Source organism: Papio anubis, chromosome 17 (genome assembly GCF_008728515.1).
Source record: "Papio anubis isolate 15944 chromosome 17, Panubis1.0, whole genome shotgun sequence".
In the NCBI taxonomy this organism is placed as follows: Eukaryota; Metazoa; Chordata; class Mammalia; order Primates; family Cercopithecidae; genus Papio; species Papio anubis.
The window spans coordinates 2166944-2184972 of NC_044992.1; the positions used below are offsets into that span (position 1 = coordinate 2166944).

At 43.0% G+C, this 18029-nt stretch overlaps 1 protein-coding gene across 5 annotated transcripts in view; it reads right to left on the minus strand.

Annotated features, from left to right (window-relative positions):
* Positions 1-18029, minus strand: part of METTL16 (methyltransferase like 16) — an 84027-nt gene that overhangs the window by 14412 nt on the left and 51586 nt on the right. For all 5 annotated transcript variants that reach the window (XM_031657271.1, XM_031657272.1, XM_031657269.1 and 2 more), the window contains 2 exons: positions 9530-9599; positions 5807-5896 (listed from right to left, as the gene is read on the minus strand). In XM_031657271.1, the coding sequence (XP_031513131.1) occupies positions 5807-5896; positions 9530-9599 (160 nt within the window). The remainder of the gene's footprint in view (positions 1-5806; positions 5897-9529; positions 9600-18029) is intronic.

Sequence of the window (18029 nt, forward strand, 5' to 3'; positions counted from 1 at the left end):
CCTAAAAATATGCTTCTATCTGTATTTAAAGTTGAATTATCAACTTTAGACAGTTTCAGTTGCCTTAATTCTGTTCTATTCAGATATATTTTTATACATTTTTTTTTTAAATTGAAATACACATACAGAAAAGCATATCTGTTATAAATGTTAAGTCTTAACTTATTTACCAGGAACCTAAATTCCCTCTCATGCTCACTCATCATTACCAACCTCTCTCAGTATCCCGATTTCTATCACCACGGGTTATACCTGTTTGCAGTCTTCAGTATCTGACTTCTTTCATGTAAATTATTAAAATTATTATTATTGAGATGGAGTCTCGCTCTTGTCGCCCAGGCTGGAGTGCAGTGGCGCAATCTCGGCTCGCTGCAACCTCTGCCTCCCGGGTTCAAGCAATTCTCCTCCCTCAGCGTCCCGAGTATCTGGGACTACAGGAATGCGCCACCGTGCCCAGCTAATTTTTGTATTTTTAGTAGAGACAGGGTTTCACCATGTTGGCCAGGCTAGTCTTGAAATCCTGACCTCAGGTGATCCACCTGCCTCTGCCTCCCAAAATGCTAGGATTACAGGCGTGAGCTGCTGCGCCCAGCCTTTTCATGTAAATTATGCGTATGGGATTCATTCATATTGTTGTGAAGGCGGGTTCATTCACTGGAACAGAATTACTGTGTAGTTTCCATCTTCTGAATATACTACAACTTATTTACCGTTTCTACTAGAGACATTTCAGGTGCTTCTAATTTAGGGCTATTATGAATACTGTTGCTGACGTTTTGGAGCCTCCAGTAGATGGAGAGTAATACCATCTACTTCACTCGACTGCTGTCAGGTGGAAATAAAATGAGAATATAATGTATTGAAGTACTCAAATAACAACAAATATTATATCCAGTGCTTCAAATCTACTAAATCTACCGGTTCTTGCTCACAATGTTGCTCTTCAATGTAAGTCCTACACCATTCCTTTAAACATTCCACAAACGCTGGGAGCACCACCCACCTGCCCACAGCCAGACGCTGGCGACTCCTCCTCCGGAAAGCTGTTCCCTGACTAGCCCCAGCCTGAGCCATTTCCTTTCCTCAACTCCTGGCCACTCTTGCTACCACCATCCATGTCAACACTTACTCACATGCAAATCTGCATCAATAGCACTACGTGTTTTTCTTTCCTATAAAACTGATCATTGTAAAGAACAGAAAACAATGTCTGATTTGTTTATCATCACAATGAAGACCACACTTAAGAAGAAAAGTAACTAAGAACAGGGTCCTAATAAGCTTTGGCTTTGCTCAAGAGCTCAGGCCCCTGGCCATCACATCCATTTGGTAGCATAATGCACAGCCCGGTACAGTACTGGTTTTCAAACTCTTTCTTTCTTTCTTTTTTTTATTTTGAAACCAAGTCTCACTCTGTCATCCAGGCTGGAGTGCAGTGGTGTGACCTCAGCTCACCGTAACCTCCACCTTGCAGGTTTAAGCGATTCTCCTGCCTCAGTCTCCCCAGTAGCTGGGATTACAGGCGCGCACCACCACACCCAGCTAACTTTTGTATTTTTAGTAGAGATGGGGTTTCACCATGTTGGCCAGGCTGGACTCAAACTCCTGACCTCAGGTGATCCGCCACCTCAGCCTCCCAAAGTGCTGGGATTATCAGCCACCACAGCCAGCCCAAACCATTTCTTAACAGCAGGACACTTTCAACAAATAAATCAATGCATAAAATTGATAAAAGCAGATGAGCTCTTTAAAATGAGAGGGAGGCCTCAAGTACCAGCCTGATGCCTGCCCCGCCCTGGGCCCCTGCACGGCACCCCTCAGCTATGTGACGGGACTGAAAACCTATGGAGAAGGGAGCCAGGCTCTGAAAACCTATGGAGAAGGGAGCCAGGCTCTGTCAGGACACCACCTCCAACACGCACAGTTGCCTAATTAATTTGACACCTCTCCTCCATCTGCTCTCCAAAAAGCTCTCTAGTTCTCACTCCCTAGACAGTCATGTCCCAGGCTTAAAGGTAATGTCTTCAATGTAGAGGATCCTTTTCAAGCCCAGAGTTCCTGAGCAGCGCTCACACCAAGAGTGAACAACTCACTGGGGCTGCATTTTCCCCCTTTTCTCTTAACAAACGTCAAACTTCCTTATAGCAAACCAAAATAAAGCTAAAATAATGCCTTGGGCAATGAGAGGAGAGCTGGAACAAAGAGGTAAGTGGCTTGTCAGAATTCTGCAGAGAACAGTTTGTAGAACACGCTTCCTTATATTCATCATTAGTTGAAATTATGGAACGAAATTCTATCAACATTACGACCTTTTTGTTGCTAAAATAAATCCAGACAACAGGAATGGGCTGAGTGTGGACACGTGAATCACCAGTGAATTAGAATTTTTCAGCATTCAGCACCAACAGAAACGAGTCAGGAGGCCTGCGATAAGTGAAAACAGAAGTTGCCATAGTAACTTGCACATTTACCCTAAAATGGCGGGAGTGGGGGTGGGGAAATAGGTCAATGTTTCTGCTTAACTAGCTCTATTCCTTGTCTAAAGCAGCATCCTCCTCCTTCCTCACCCCCAACAGGAGCGAGAGGGGGAAAGTCAGATGGGCTTTTCAAAAAACGAGGGCGGGGAGAGAGGTCTAGGAAGGGGGAAGAGAACCAAGAGGACCGCCAAATACACGCCTCGTGAGTACCCTGGGACCCCCTGGGGAAAGCAGTTGCTGATCAAGGGCAGCAGCGCTAAGAAACTGTTGCTGGGTTACTACAAATCAGGAATTGCCGTTTTTTCCTGTAGCGGTTGAAGTGCGTCTAATGGAACACTTGGGAGTGCATTATTAGCTTTTGGGGCTGGGGTACTGGTGGGGAGGGAGGAAGACTCTGGCATGGGGGAAATCTGGGGCCCCGAGCATTCTGATGGTTGAGAACTAAGAACGGGGCTGAAGGATGCCCCAAAAACAGAGAAGAGGAGGAGAGGGAAGCGTAGGGGATTCCTTTTCAAAATAAGCTGGTTTTGTTAACACAGAAGCAGTGCCCTTTACTACGTGGACCTGACATTACTACTCATCCAGGAGGGCCAGGAGGGCCAGGAGGGCTCGGTCTCCGAGCTAGTGTGGCGTGCCAGGGCGCATTATCCGCTCTTCCACCTGCGGTGCCAACCCATGGGGGAGGCGGGTTAAGCAGAAAGCACTTGAAAACAGCTGCAGTTCCACTTTCCTGCAGCTGTGCCTCCACGGGGCTAACTCAGAGCATTACTGATGATTTTAACCATGTGGTGTGAGGGCCCTGGTATTCTAGAAAATGACAGAAAGGATAATCCTTCGGGGTGGTGAGGGGTGTTAAACAAGGAGAAGCATCTTTTTAAGCAGAGACTATTTCAAACACAGACCTGTAGATACCTTACTGCACTGGCCAGGAGTCTACGCTTCAGGGAAAGGGCCATTCAAATGGCACTGGGGAGCGTACTTCAACCCAATAGCACTTCTAGCTGCAGAGCAGAACAGGCTCAACCTCGAATGTAAGTTCCTGTTTTCAGAAACGTGGCAGTATCTGCAAATTGTTCCCTTGTGCTACATGTCTCTACTCCTCTACCCTACAAGGGCAGGGAAAGAGACTCAGACACACAGCAACAGGTAAGATGACTGCAGAGACCAAGAGCGGCCAAGAGCTTGGGAGAGCAGCACCAGAACAAGCTGCCGTAGGCGCTGAGGAGAGACGTAAAGCAGCAGGTGTCGGTCCCCGCACATACTAAGGAAAGGAAGAGCACGTGCTGAGCAGGGTGTGCAGACGCTTCAGTTGGGAATCTCCAGGCAACAAGAAGCCAACCACACCTGGGAGGGAACTGTGAGAACCAACAGCGGCTATTCTGTCACTGCCTCTCAGCACTGCCCAGATCATTCGGTCTGGCCAGCTCAGAGGCGGTTTTCCTTTACCTATAGCAGCACTGAGGACAAAGAGACATTTGTGAACAAATCTTTTTTTTTTTTTTTTTTTTGAGACAGGGTCTCACTCTGTTGCCCCAGGCTGAAGTGCAGAAAGTGCAGTGACACGATCGGGGCTCACTGCAGCCTCCACCTGCCAGGCTCAAGTGATCCTCCCACCTCAGCCTCCCCAGCAGCTGGGACTACAGGCATGCGCCATCAAAATACAAAAATTGTATGTTTTGTAGAGATGGGATTTCACCATGTTGCCTAGGCTGGTTTCCAGCTCCTGAGTTCAAGTGATCAGCCCGCCTCGGCCTCCCAGAGCGTGGAGATCACAGGTGTGAGCCACCAGGTCTGGTCACAAATCATTTCTTTAAACTTTTTATTCCAGAATATGTTCTAGCATACACAAAATAGAAAGAGATAATGATCTATCACCCAGCTTCAAAAATGGTTAACATTCTGGTGCGAATCTGAAAGCCGAGATAGAACCCTTCATTAGAATGATCCCCGAGTGTTACACATCAAAACCTGCAATCCAAAAAGTCAACTTCTGCGTTCTCCAGGAGCCCCAGGAGGCAGCTATTCTAGGAAAGCGGCAGTGGTAAGGAAAAGAAAGAGACCTCACTTTCAATTCCTGAGGAATGTCCACCAGCGTAATTATACCTGCAAAATGTTTCTACAGGTTATGTTACTTCAATTTTCTTTTTTTTTTGGAGATGGAGTCTCGCTCTGTCGCTCAAGCTGGAGTGCAGTGGCCATATCTCAGCTCGCTGCAAGCTCCGCCTCCTGGGTTCACGCCATTCTCCTGCCTCAGCCTCCCGAGTAGCTGGGACTACAGGCGCCTGTGACCACGCCTGGCTAGTTTTTTGTATTTTTTTTAGTAGAGACGGAGTTTCACCGTGTTAGCCAGGATGGTCTCGATCTCCTGACCTTGTGATCCGCCCGTCTCGGCCTCCCAAAGTGCTGGGATTACAGGCTTGAGCCACCGGGCCCAGCCCTTGTTTTTTTTTAAATATTTTATTTTATTTATTTATTTTTTTTTTTTTTTTTTGAGACGGAGTCTCGCTCTGTCACCCAGGCTGGAGTGAGTGGCGCGATCTCGGCTCACTGCAAGCTCGGCCTCCCGGGTTCAAGCCATTCTCCTGCCTCAGCCTCCTGAGTAGCTGGGACCACAGGCGCCCACCACCACGCCCGGCTAATTTTTTGTATTTTTAGTAGAGACGGGGTTTCACCATGTTAGCCAGGATGGTCTCGATCTCCTGACCTCGTGATCCGCCCGTCTCGGCCTCCCAAAGTGCTGGGATTACAGGCTTAAGCCACCACGCCCGGCAAAATATTTTATTTTTAATACTTTTGAGACAGTCTTGCTCTGTGGCCCAGGCTGGAGTGCAGTGGCATAGTCTCAGCTCACTACAACCTCTGTCTCCTTGGTTCAAGCAATTCTCGTGCCTCAGCCTCCCTAGTAGCTGGGATTACAGGTGTGCACCACCACGTCCAGCTAATTTTTGTATTTTTAGCAGAGACACAGTTTCACCATGTTGGCCAGCAGGTCTCAAACTGCTGGCCTCGAGTTATCCACCCAGCTCAGTTTCCCAAAGTGCTGGAATTACAGGCATAAGCCACTGTGCCCGGCCACATTTTTAATTCCTAAAAGACACATTTCTGTCTGCTGAGCAAATACCACTGTGTTATACAAACTCACAGAGGAAGGCTCCACGGGCTTCAGGACCAGCCTTCTAGGTGTCTTGGTGACAACCCCTTTCCATTTTGACATAAGTATTTGGGGCAAACTTCAGTTAAACAGGACACTAGTGATTCAGTTCACTTACGACTGACCGAAACCCACCATGTGCTGGCAGGTGGTAAAGCTGAGCAAGGTCTGTACTTACTGGTACTGTTACATCATCATAAAAACTCCAAGCTAAGGCCCATCTCATCGTCCGACCTTGACAGAATTCAGTGTAGGTGACTTTAGGAACCTGAAACCAACAAAGATAGCATCTCATCAAACTGAAATCATTCTACCAATATGTTTCTGGCTGCCGCCTCATGCTATATTATGTTGATCCTTCTTTTTAAATCAGCTAACAAACAATATTATCAAACAACAGTTATACACAGCTACCTAATAATAACTCATCTCTCAATAAAGTTGTATTTTTTTCTCCCATAAAACATAAGAGAATTTATAGATGTGACTTAAAGGTTCAAATATATGAAACACCAAAAACACAGCCCTTTAGAGAATTATTTGTAATATGACTCAAGTGAGTTTTTTTTGTTGTTTTTTTTTTTGAGACAGAGTCTCACCCTGTCACTCAGACTGGAGTGCAGTGGTGCGGTCTCGGCTCACTGCAACCTCTGCCTCCCAGATTCAAGCAATTCTCCTGCCTCAGCCTCCCGTGTGGCTGGGATTACAGGTGAGTGCCACCATGTCCAGCTAATTTTTGTATTTTTAGTAGAGACGGGGTTTCACCATCTTGGCCAAGCTGCTCTCGAACTCCTGACCTCAAGCAATCCGCCCACCTTGGCCGCCCAAAGTGCTGAGATTACAGGTGTGAGTCACCATAAGTGGCCTCAAATGATTTTTTGTTTTCTTTTCTAGAAAGAAAGCCAACTAAAGCCTGACTAGATACAGAGAGATAATCTCTTTTATCAATCAGATTTTAAGAAAGGTAAAGGAACAAGTTTGTAGCTCTCACAATTTACCCAAGAAATGGTATTGTGAGGAAAAGAGGAAGAAAGAATAGGACGTCAGAGAGAAACCAGAGACCAGAAACTCTGCTCCTCCCACCGATGTGCATCTGACGCTTTTGCTGAGAAGTCCTCTGACTCACACCAAACACCAGAAACTGGGAGGAAAGTGGAAGTGGCGGGGGGAGCATTTATTTTATTTAAAAGAAAATTGTTTTGGGAGACAGGGTCTCACTCTGTCGTCCAGACTGTAGTTCAGTGGTGTGATCTTAGCTTGCTGCAACTTCGACTTCCCAGGCTCAATGGATCCTCCCACCTCAGCCTCCTGAGTAGTGGGGACTACAGGCACGCGCCATCATACTTGGCTAATTTTTTGTACTTTTTTTGCTGAGATGGGATTTCACTGTGTTGCCCAGGCTGGTCTTGAATTCCTGGGCTCAAGCATTCTGCCCGTCTCAGCCTCCCAAAGTGCTGCGATTATAGACATGAGCCACTTTGCCCCGCCTGGGAGTACTTACTTGTGATCTGCCTTCTGAAACAGGAGCAAGGGGCTCTACTCTTGTGGAATGTCGCAATGTCATCCTAGCGGGAAGCACACGGGACCGAGACTGTGTTCTGGTGCTGTTCCCCCAGAGCTAACTGCATGGCCCACAACAAAACCTTAAACCTACCTAGCTTGAGTTTCTGGATCTATAAAGGAGTGAGTTGAACTTGTCTTGGAGGCATGGTAAAAAATAAAAATTTTAAAAAATTAAAAATAAAAAGCAGTTCGATGTGAGGTCAGTGGTAGATACCAGGTTTTTTGATTTCCGGTTTCTCTTTGACATTCTACTCATCTGTTTTTCTCCACCTTTCTCTGTTATAATTGTCAAAAAAGGCCTTGTTTTAATAATCTATAAAAAATACATTTTAGCCCTAAAAATATAGAACTTAGAAAACAAAACAAAAAAAATATTTAGAGTTTTAGAGTATAAAGAAAATTCTATACTCAAAACTACCATCAGAGTAGATACAGGTCAGGTGCGTGGGTCACGCCTGTAATCCCAGCGCTTTGGGAGGCCAAGGTGGGAGGATCACTTGAGGCCAGTAGTTTGAGACCAGCCTGGGCAATACAGCGAGACCCTATCTTTATAAAAAATAAGGATTACTTGAGTGCAGGAGTTTGAGACCAGTCTGGGCAACACAGAGAGACCTTGTTTCTACTAAAGATTTAAAAATTAGCTGGGCGTGGTGGTGTGTGCCAACAGTCCCAGCTACTTGGGAGGCTGAAGTGGGAGGATCGCTTGAGCCTAGAAGTTTGAGGTTGCAGCAAACTATGATCATGCAACCACACTACAGTCTGGTTGACAGAGCAAGACCCCATCTTTTTCTTTTTTTTTTTTTTTGAGATGGAGTCTAGCTGTGTCACCAGGCTGCAGTGCAGTGGCACGATCTCAACTCACTGCAATCTCTGCCTCCCAGGTTCAAGTGATTCTCCTGTCTCAGCCTCCTGAGTAGCTGGGACAACAGGTGCCCGCCACCATGCCCGGCTAATTTTTGTATTTTTAGTAGAGATGGGGTTTCACTATGTTGCCCAGGATGGTCTCGATCTCTTGACCTTGTGATCCGCCTGCATTGGCCTCCCAAAGTGCTGGGATTACAGGCGTGAGCCACTGCACCTAGCCCGACCCCATTTCTTAAAAAAAAAAAAAGAAAGAAAAAAGTAGATATATGAAAAGTAACCTCAAGATGGGCTAAAGACTTGAATGTAATACCTGAAAGTATACAAAATACTAGAAGACTTTGTTCCAAAGGCAAAGAAATCATTAGGTGGGGTACAATGGTGCACACCTGTAATCCTAGCACTTTGGGAGGCTGAGGTGAGAGGACTGCTTGAGCCCAGGAGTTTGAGACCAGCCTGGGCAGCACAGCAAGACCCCATCACTACTAAAAAAAAAAAAAAAAAAAAATAGCTAGGGATGGTGCCATGTGCCTAGAGTCCCAGCTGCTCAGGAGGCTGAGGCGGGAGGACGGGTTGAGCCCAGGAGGTCAAGGTTACAGTGAGTCATGATCCCACCACTGTACTCCAGCCTGGGAACAGAGCTAGACCTGGTCAAAAAAAAAAAAAGAAAAGAAAAGAAAAGAAAGAAAAGATATCTGGACTTGAATTAACTTAAGTATCCATCAACAAAGGATTGGATAAAAAAAAAAAAGTAGTATACACATACAATGGAATACTATTCAGCCATAAAGAAGAATGAAATTGTGTCTTCAGCAACATGGATAGAACTGGAGGCCATTATCTTTTTTTTTTTTTTTTTTTTTTTTGAGACGGAGTCTGTCTGGAGACAGCCTGTGTCCAGTCTGTTGCCCAGGCTGGAGTGCAGTGGTGCAATCTCGGCTCACTGCAAGCTCCGCTTCCCGGGTTCATGCCATTCTCCTGCCTCAGCCTCCTAAGTAGCTAGGACTACAGGCGCCCACCGCCACACCCGGCTACTTTTTTTGTATTTTTAGTAGAGACAGGGTTTCACCATGTTAGCCAGGATGGTCTTAATCTCCTAACCTCGAGATCTACCTGCCTTGGCCTCCCAAAGTGCTGGGATTACAGGCGTGAGCCACCGCGCCCAGCCAGCTGGAGGCCATTATCTTATGTGAAACAACTGAGACATAGAAAGACAAACACCACATGTTCTTAGTTCTAAGTAGAGTTAAATAATGTGTACACATGGAAGCAAAGTATGGAATGATGGATGAATGAAGACTTGTGGTTGGGGAGTGGGAGACCGGGTGATGGCAGGTTGCTTAATTGTTCCAGTGATAGTTACATTGAAGGCCCTGACTTCACCACAATGCAATATATCAATGTAGCAAAACTGTACTTGTGCCCCATGGATACAAAGAAAAGTAGCTACGTGAGAACAGTAATGAGGAAGCCTCACCCCTTGTATGCGAAGCTCTTCCTTCAGAGGCGCCAGGCTGCATTTCTTTCCCAGCATACAGCTATACCATCTAGGGAGAAAAAAAAATCAGACAAGTAAATACTGTTTATGTGGTTAAAATTTTAAACTAAGCATTATTCAAGTGAATAAGATGAGAATAGTAACAAACACTGAGTAAGGTCACAAGTGAAAAATAACAAGAATTGCATATAATGTATTTAGACAAAGACCAAATCTAATGATGGAAAACAAGCCCAAGGCAACTTAATAAAATATATATATATAAATGCACTTAGCCTCTCCAGTGCTTCAGGGCTATATATTAAATATTTGAGTAAAGCAGTCTCATCTGTCCTGCTTACAATGAAGGCTGTTTAGCTCTAGGACAGAAATTAGAAAATAAAGAACAACAAAAACATCATACTAAGAGAACTTATAAGATCCAGCATGAACCTATATTGTGAGATGTCCTCATCTGCAAGTAATTTAAGGATAGATAATGAGTTTCAACAGATCATGAAATCAATTTGTTCTAGAGTAAAAACAAATCCAGAAGAAGGAATGTGGAGAAGTTGGACTGAACTGATTAAAAGGTAAAGAGACAGAATTTATTTCTTCTGATTATTCTAAAAAGTTTGTAAAGGACCTCTGCTTCAGCCCATGAAAGATGAGTTACTACAGGAATTGCCCTTCCACCATAAACAACCAGGAAACTGGACAAAACATATAAAAGAGCTGTTTTTCAGACACTGGACAACTGGCAGTGCAGAACTGCAGTCCCAGAAACAAACAAGGTGAGCCTGCATTTGCCAGAGCTTCCTGCTTGAAGGAAATTCCCAGAATGCAGTACAGGGAAAAGAAATTCGAACACAAGGCCGGGCGCGGTGGCTCAAGCCTGTAATCCCAGCACTTTGGGAGGCCGAGGCGGGTGGATCACGAGGTCAGGAGATCGAGACCATCCTGGCTAACATGGTGAAACCCCGTCTCTACTAAAAATACAAAAAACTAGCCGGGCGTGGTGGCGGGCGCCTGTAGTCCCAGCTACTCAGGAGGCTGAGGCAGGAGAATGGCGTGAACCTGGGAGGCGGAGCTTGCAGTGAGCCGAGATCGCCCCACTGCACTCCAGCCTGGGTGACACAGCGCGAGACTCCGTCTCAAAAAAAAAAAAAAAAAAAAAAAAAAAAAGAAATTCGAACACAGTCCAACGTCTTGCTGAGTTGATGAGACACAGATCGAAGGTCACACATGCTGATGGAGTTAATGATTTGTAAAGCAAATTAACAAGAGCAAATGAAACCCAAGTAAGAAGAAGAAAGGAAAAAAAAAGATTAGAGCAGAAACTGAGGAAAGAGAAAACAAACAATGGAGAAGAATAATGAAATCAAGAGCTGGTTCTTTGAAAACAAATTTTCTTGAAGTCAAGAAAAAAAGAAGACGCGAACTCTCAGTATCAGAACTGAAAGAGCGGACGTCCTACAGATCCTCCAGGTATTAAAGGATGTGAAGAGAGTATAGAACAACTTTTTGCCAACAAATTTCACAACTTTGATGAAACAAATTCCTTCAAAAACACAAACTACCCAAGATTACTCAAGAAGAAATAGATAACTTGAATAGTTTTTTTTTTCTTTTCTTTTTTTTTTTTTTTGAGATAGAGTCTTGCTCTGTTGCCCAGGCTGGAGTGCAGTGGCACGATCTGGACTCTCTGCCACCTCTGCCTCCTGGGCTCAAGCGATTTTCCTGCCTCAGCCTCCCAAGTAGCTGGGATTATATGTGTGTGCCACCAGGCCCAGCTAATTTTTTTGTTTTTGAGACAGTCTCAGTCTGTCGCCCAGGCTGGAGTACAGTGGCGTGATCTCCACTCACTGCAACCTCCGCTTCCTGGGCTCAAGCAATTTTCCTGCCTCAGCCTCCTCAGTAGTTGGGATTAAAAGCATGCGCCACCACACCCTCCTAATTTGTATTTTTAGTACAGACAGCATTTCACCATGTTGGCCAGGCTGGTCTCAAACTCCTGACCTCAGCTGATCCACCCACCTCAGCCTCCCTAAGTGCTGGAATTACAAGCATGAGCCACTGTGCCTGACAAAGAAATAGATAACTTGAATAGTTCTCTATCAATTAAAGAAATTGAATTTGTATTAAAAACTTTCCAGACCCAAGTCACTTTCACTAGTGAATTCTACTAAACATTTAAGGAATAAAAAATATTATTTCTATGCAAACTCTTCCAAAAAATTTTACAAGAGGGAACACTTCCCAACTCATAAGGCCAGTATTTATTTATTTATTTTTATTTATTTATTTTGAGACAGACTCTCACTCTGTCGCCCAGGCTGGAGTGCAGGGATCTCGGCTCACTGCAAGCTCCACCTCCTGGGTTCATGCCATTCTCCTGCCTCAGCCTCCCAAGTAGCTGGGATTACAGGCACCTGCCACCATGCCCGGCTAATTTTTTGTATTTTTAGTAGAGACGGGGGTTTCACCGTGTTAGCCAGGATGGTCTCGATCTCCTGACCTCGTGATCCACCCACCTCGGCCTTCCAAAGTGTTGGGATTACAGGCGTGAGCCACCACACCAGGCCCATAAGGCCAGTATTATATCGACAAATCATATCATTTCTTACAATGATAAGAAAACTATAGACCAGCCTGGTGACAGAGCGAGACTCCGTCTCAAAAAAAAAAAAAAAAAAAGTAAAATACTAATAAATCAACTGTATTTTCTTAGAGTAGCAATACATAATTTAGAAATTAAAATTGTAAAATGCCATTTATGGTAGCATGAAAATACATAAAATACTTAGGAATAAAATTCATATAATGTGTGTAAAGAAAACTACAAAGCACTGCTGAAAGATAAGACCTAAATAAATGAACAGCTAAACCAGGTTGGAATGGAAGACTCATTATTGTTAAGGTATCAGTTCTTTCCAACTTAACCTATAAATTCAACACAATCCCAACCATAAATTTTCATGGAAATTGATAAACTGAGGCTGAAATGTATATGGAGATGCGAAAGATTTCCACTAGCTAAAACGAATGTTTTTCCACAAAGCCAGGGCATCACTCCTGCGTGCAAGCAGTCCTCCTGCCTCAGCCTCCCAGCATGCTGGGATTACAGGCGTGAGCCACCATGTCTGGCTGAAAACAATTTTGAAAAACAATAACAAAGATAGAGGATGTGCACTGCCGGATTTCAAGACTTCTATAAAGCTATGATAATTCAGACCATATGGTACTGGCATAAGATAGACACAGATTAACAGAATGGAACAGAGTCCAGAAATAACTCACTTGTAAGGTCAGTTGATTTTAAACAAAGGCCCTTAAAAGTTCAAAATTGTGCTCTTTAAAAGAGATTCATAAAAATGCAAACCCAACTACAGACTAGGAGGAAATACTTGCAAAACACATTTGACAATGGACTGTACTCAGAATCTATAAAGAACAACCAGTCAGGCCGGGCGCGGTGGCTCACGCCTGTAATCCCAGCACTTTGGGAGGCCGAGACGGGCGGATCACTAGGTCAGGAGATTGAGACCATCCTGGCTAACACGGTGAAACCCCGTCTCTACTAACAAAATACAAAAAACTAGCCGGGCGAGGTGACAGGTGCCTGTAGTCCCAGCTACTCGGGAGGCTGAGGTGGGAGAATGGCGTGAACCCGGGAGGCGGAGCTTGCAGCGAGCTGAGATCCGGCCACTACACTCCAGCCTGGGCAGCAGAGCGAGACTCCGTCTCAAAAAAAAAAAAAAAAACAAAAAAAAAAAGACCAGTAAGATTAATAAACCAATAAAAAGGAGATACGGGAATGACCAATAAGCACACGCGGATGCTTCCTATCACCAGCCACCAGAGAAATGCAGATTCCAATCATAATGAGAGACCACTACACCCACCCATGAGAACAGATACATTTTCAAAAGGTGACAACAGTACCAAATGGTGTCAACGGAAACTCTCAGATATTGCTGGTGGGAATGTAAAATACTGTACAGTCACTTTGAAAAGCAGCTTCTTATAAAGTTAAACATATACTTACAACAGGACCAGGAGTCCTCCTCTCAGGTATTTACTTAAGATGGAGGAAAATTTAATTACGCAGAAAAAATTATAAGCAAATGTTCAGTTTTATTCCTATTAGTCAAATCCTGGAAATGACCCAAATGTCCATCAACTGGCAAATGGATGAACAAACTGTGGTATCCTCAGCCTTTTTAGCAACAAAAGGGACAGGCCACTGACACAAAAAAAGCATGGCTATGCTACATGAAAGAAACCGGACAATCAAAACCTGCATTTTCTATGCCTCCATTTGTATGAAAAGTCTAGAACACACAAAACTGTTGGGACAGAAAGTACATCAGGACTACAGGAAACTGGGAGCACAGTGTGGACAGACTGCAGAGGGGAACAGGAAACTTTTTAGGGTGATAGAAATGTTCCACTTTTGTCTAAACTCATGCAACTGCACACATAAATGGGAATCACTTAAGTTTACCTCAGAACGACTGACTGAAACATATAAATGTGGTTATCTTATACCTTCAAATGCACGTAAAATAAGAGTTAACAATATCGTAATGTTTTACACGTTTCCTTCTTGTTTTATAACAATTTAGCCAAACTAACAATACATAGTCTGTCTCCTGCCTTTCTCACTGAGCATTATAATCACCTGTGTCACAAAATTCACCTAATCGCATTAAAAGGGAAATTTCAGATTAAAGGATATACACTCAATATTTAATTGTTTATATACAAAATGCATACTACGAAGATGAATTTTCAAGTGACTAAAATTCTAAGAGAATTTAAGAGTCTCTAAAATCACAAATTAGGTTAAAACTGTGTAAAACTGACATTTTTATACATCAAAAACTATTTTATAGGTCAAAAACTGTTGAAGACTGGCAACCTGGTATTTCAACCTCATACATTAAATAACATATATGAAAAATTAATTATTTTTAAAGTATGAAAAATACTATTATATTACGTTAGAAATAGTGGGCATCAACAAATATTTTGTCTTGATTGTGAATTCAACACGAGGTGACTGCACCTATTTTTGTTTAGGCAATCCTTTTTCCCTTTGAAAACAAAGAAATAATTGGTATAGCTAAACTACTTTAAACAAACCCCAGTAAAGTTATTTAAAGGATAATAAATTTCATTTGGTGGTTTAAAAATGTTTAAAAGAAAAATAGTATGTTCCCTTTAAGAAACTATCATCAGGCACAGTGGCTCACGCCTGTAATCCCAGCACTCTGGAAGGCCAAGGCGAGAGGATCACTTGGGGTCAGGAGTTCGAAACCAGCCTGGCCAACATGGGGAAACCCTGTCTCTATTAAAAAATACAAAAAAAAATTAGCTGGGCATGGTGGTGCACATCTGTAGTCTCAGTTACACAGGAGGCTGAAGCAGGAGAATCGCCTGAACCCAGGAGGTGGAGGTTGCAGTGAGCTGAGATCGTGGCACTGCCCTCCAGCCTGGGTGACAGAGGTAGACTCTGTTTCAAAAAAAACAAAAAAAACAAAAAAAACAAAAAAAAAAACAGAAAAGCAAGTGTATAAATGGAGGAATCATTAACCAGGAATTTAAAGCTTTGGGTATGTTATGAACAAGATGAAGTAAGAGAAAATAAGGAGCAATTAGTGCTGATAAAATAACAGCATAAAACAGGTTAATTAACACTTTCCTTTAAAACTAGCACTCCTGAACAGATTAAATAGATTGGAGCTATCAGAAGCCAAGAAATGGCCTAGAACAACAAAGAAAGATACTGGATGGGCGAGGTGGCTCACATCTGTAATCCCAGCACTTTGGGAGGCTGAGGCGGGTGGATCACTTGAGCCCAGGAGTTCGAGACCATCCTGGGCAACATGGCAAGATCCCATCTCTTACAAAAAATAGCGGGGCATGGTGGTGCATGCCTGTGACCCCAGCTACTAGGGGGGCTGAAGTGGTAGGATTGCTTGAGCCTGGGAGGTCAGGGCTGCAGTGAGCAGTGATTGCGCCACTGTACCCCAGCCTGGATGACAGAGCAAGCGCTTGTCTCAAAAAAAAAAAAAAAGATACCGTAAGGTTCTTCAGGAGATGAAGGAAAAGAAATATTTAGAAGACAAGAAAGACTAGTAAGAGTTAAACATACCATTGACAATTAACAGACACTTGGGAGGGAGTTCATATTTCTTTTAACCTTTGCACTAAACTGAATACCACACAGCGAATCATTTCAGATTGAATGTCATATATACACTGTTTACAGCAACAGTTGTATTTGTTCTGGAAAAAGCAGAAGTCACTGGATGTGTTAAAAATCCTATTTTAGCTGCACATTTAAAATATGCCTACCCACTAGATCCTAGCTACTCTCAACAGGCATCTTGTGACAACTAATCAAAATGCAAGTGGAAAAAAAACGAAGAAAAGGAAGATCTAGTCACCCAAGAGACTTTGAATCCATTAAACTATTTTAATGATGAAAGTAGCACTCTACTTATTACAACATTTAGGAATTCCTCTGAGATGATAGGTTTCAAGAAAAATTATTTTGAAATACTTTCAAACTTCCAGAAGAGTGGCAAGATTTGTGCAAATGACTCCAGTATACCCTTCACCCAGATTCACCAGTTACGTCTTCCTTCATTTACCCATTCTGTGTGTGTGTGTGTTTTCCTAAGCTGTTTGAGAATTAGCTATGGACATCACCATGTCTCATTAACTGTAATATTTTGGCATGTCCATTTTAAAAGCACGTATTGTTTTTTGGTTTTCTGGTTTTTTTTTTTTTAGACATTTTGTTTAGACAGAGGCTCACTCTGTCTCCCAGGCTGGAGTGCGGTAGTGCAATCTCTGCTCACTGCAACCTCTGCCTCCCAGGCTCAAGCGGTTCTCCTGCCTCAGCCTCCAGAGTAGCTGGGATTACAGGTGTGTGCCACCACAACAGGCTAATTTTTGTATTTTTCCTAGAGACGGAGTTTCACCATGTTGGCCAGGCTGGTCTTGAACTCCTGACCTCAGGTGATCCGCCCTCCTCGGCCTCCCAAAGTGCTGGGATTACAGGTGTGAGCCACTGCGCCCGGCGGAAACAAGTGTATTCATTTTTGTAACCACAGAAGAATTATCAAATTGCTAAAACTTAACACTCATTCAATACTATTATCTGGAATACAGTCCACACTTAAATTTCACCTGTTTATCCCAATTTTCTCCCCTGATGCAAGGCCCATTAGGATTGTGAATTTCGTGTACTTGTCATGTCTCTTTAGCCTCCTTCAATCTGGAATAGTTCCTCAGTCTTCTTTTACTCTCATGACCTTAATGTTTTTGAGGAGCTGTTTTTACAAAATCCCTCGATTCGGTGTGTCTGAAGTTTCCACGTCGTTAGATTCAGATTACACATTTTCGGCAAGAAGAGCACGGAGGTGCTGCTTGTCCTTCCAGGTGCATCACATCAGGAGATGAGCACACAGCAAACTCTTTGTTTACTCTGTAAACTCCTACGTTTCTCTTTGTAATTGTAAGTAACCTAAAAGGGGGGTGGTTCTTTGAAACTAGGTAGTTATCCCGTTCCTTTTCAAATTTCCCCTTGCCAATTGTTCCACGAATCAATTATTCCTATGATTGTTGCAAAATTTAAGAGCCTCTAAAGTCACAAATTAGGTTAAAACTGTATGAAACTGACATTTTTATACGTCAAAAACTGTTTTATAGGTCAAAAACTATTGAAGACTGGCAATCTGGTATTTCAACCTCATACATTAAATAACATAAATGAAAAATCTAATTAATTTTAAAAGTATGAAATTAGTAATAGTCTAAGTTTATTATTCTTTCTATATTTGTTCGTCGGCATTCACACTATCCCCTGTATGTATTTCATTTATCTTACTCAGTGGGTTTTAAGTCATTCATCTTGAAACTCATGTTGTCCCAGCTTTGCCCTGAGCTCACTCTAGGTTCTTCTGACATGTCATTTTTTGAGTACGTCATTACTTTCTGGTACTAGATGATAGTCCAGGCTCATCGTGTACTTATCCTAATTCAGAACTGGAATTTACCATTTCTCCAAAAAGCTTTTTTTCCCCTCAGTGGGGAACGGTTATTTAGAAACTCATTAAAAACTAAAGTGAAGTATAATATAGAAAAACAGGAAAGCAGAGGTTTAGGGTATAAGCAATTATGAACCTTACCTAAAAAGTTCTCTAAGTAGTAAAATCCAACACCTTGCTGCCTATAATAAATTACTATAACAAATGCCCCTAGATATTCAACAGAGCAGCCCTAATGTCCACCTGATTTCAAAATTTACTATTTAAACGATCATAAACTTCAAATCTATATAACTAAAAACAAACTTTTATCCTATGCTCTTATTAATCAGTGATTTTAATTATTCACTTTTTGACATGGATAAGAAAGACTACATCTTTTTTTTTTTTTTTTTTTGGAGATGGAGTCTTGCTCAGCCGCCTAGGGTGGAGTGCCG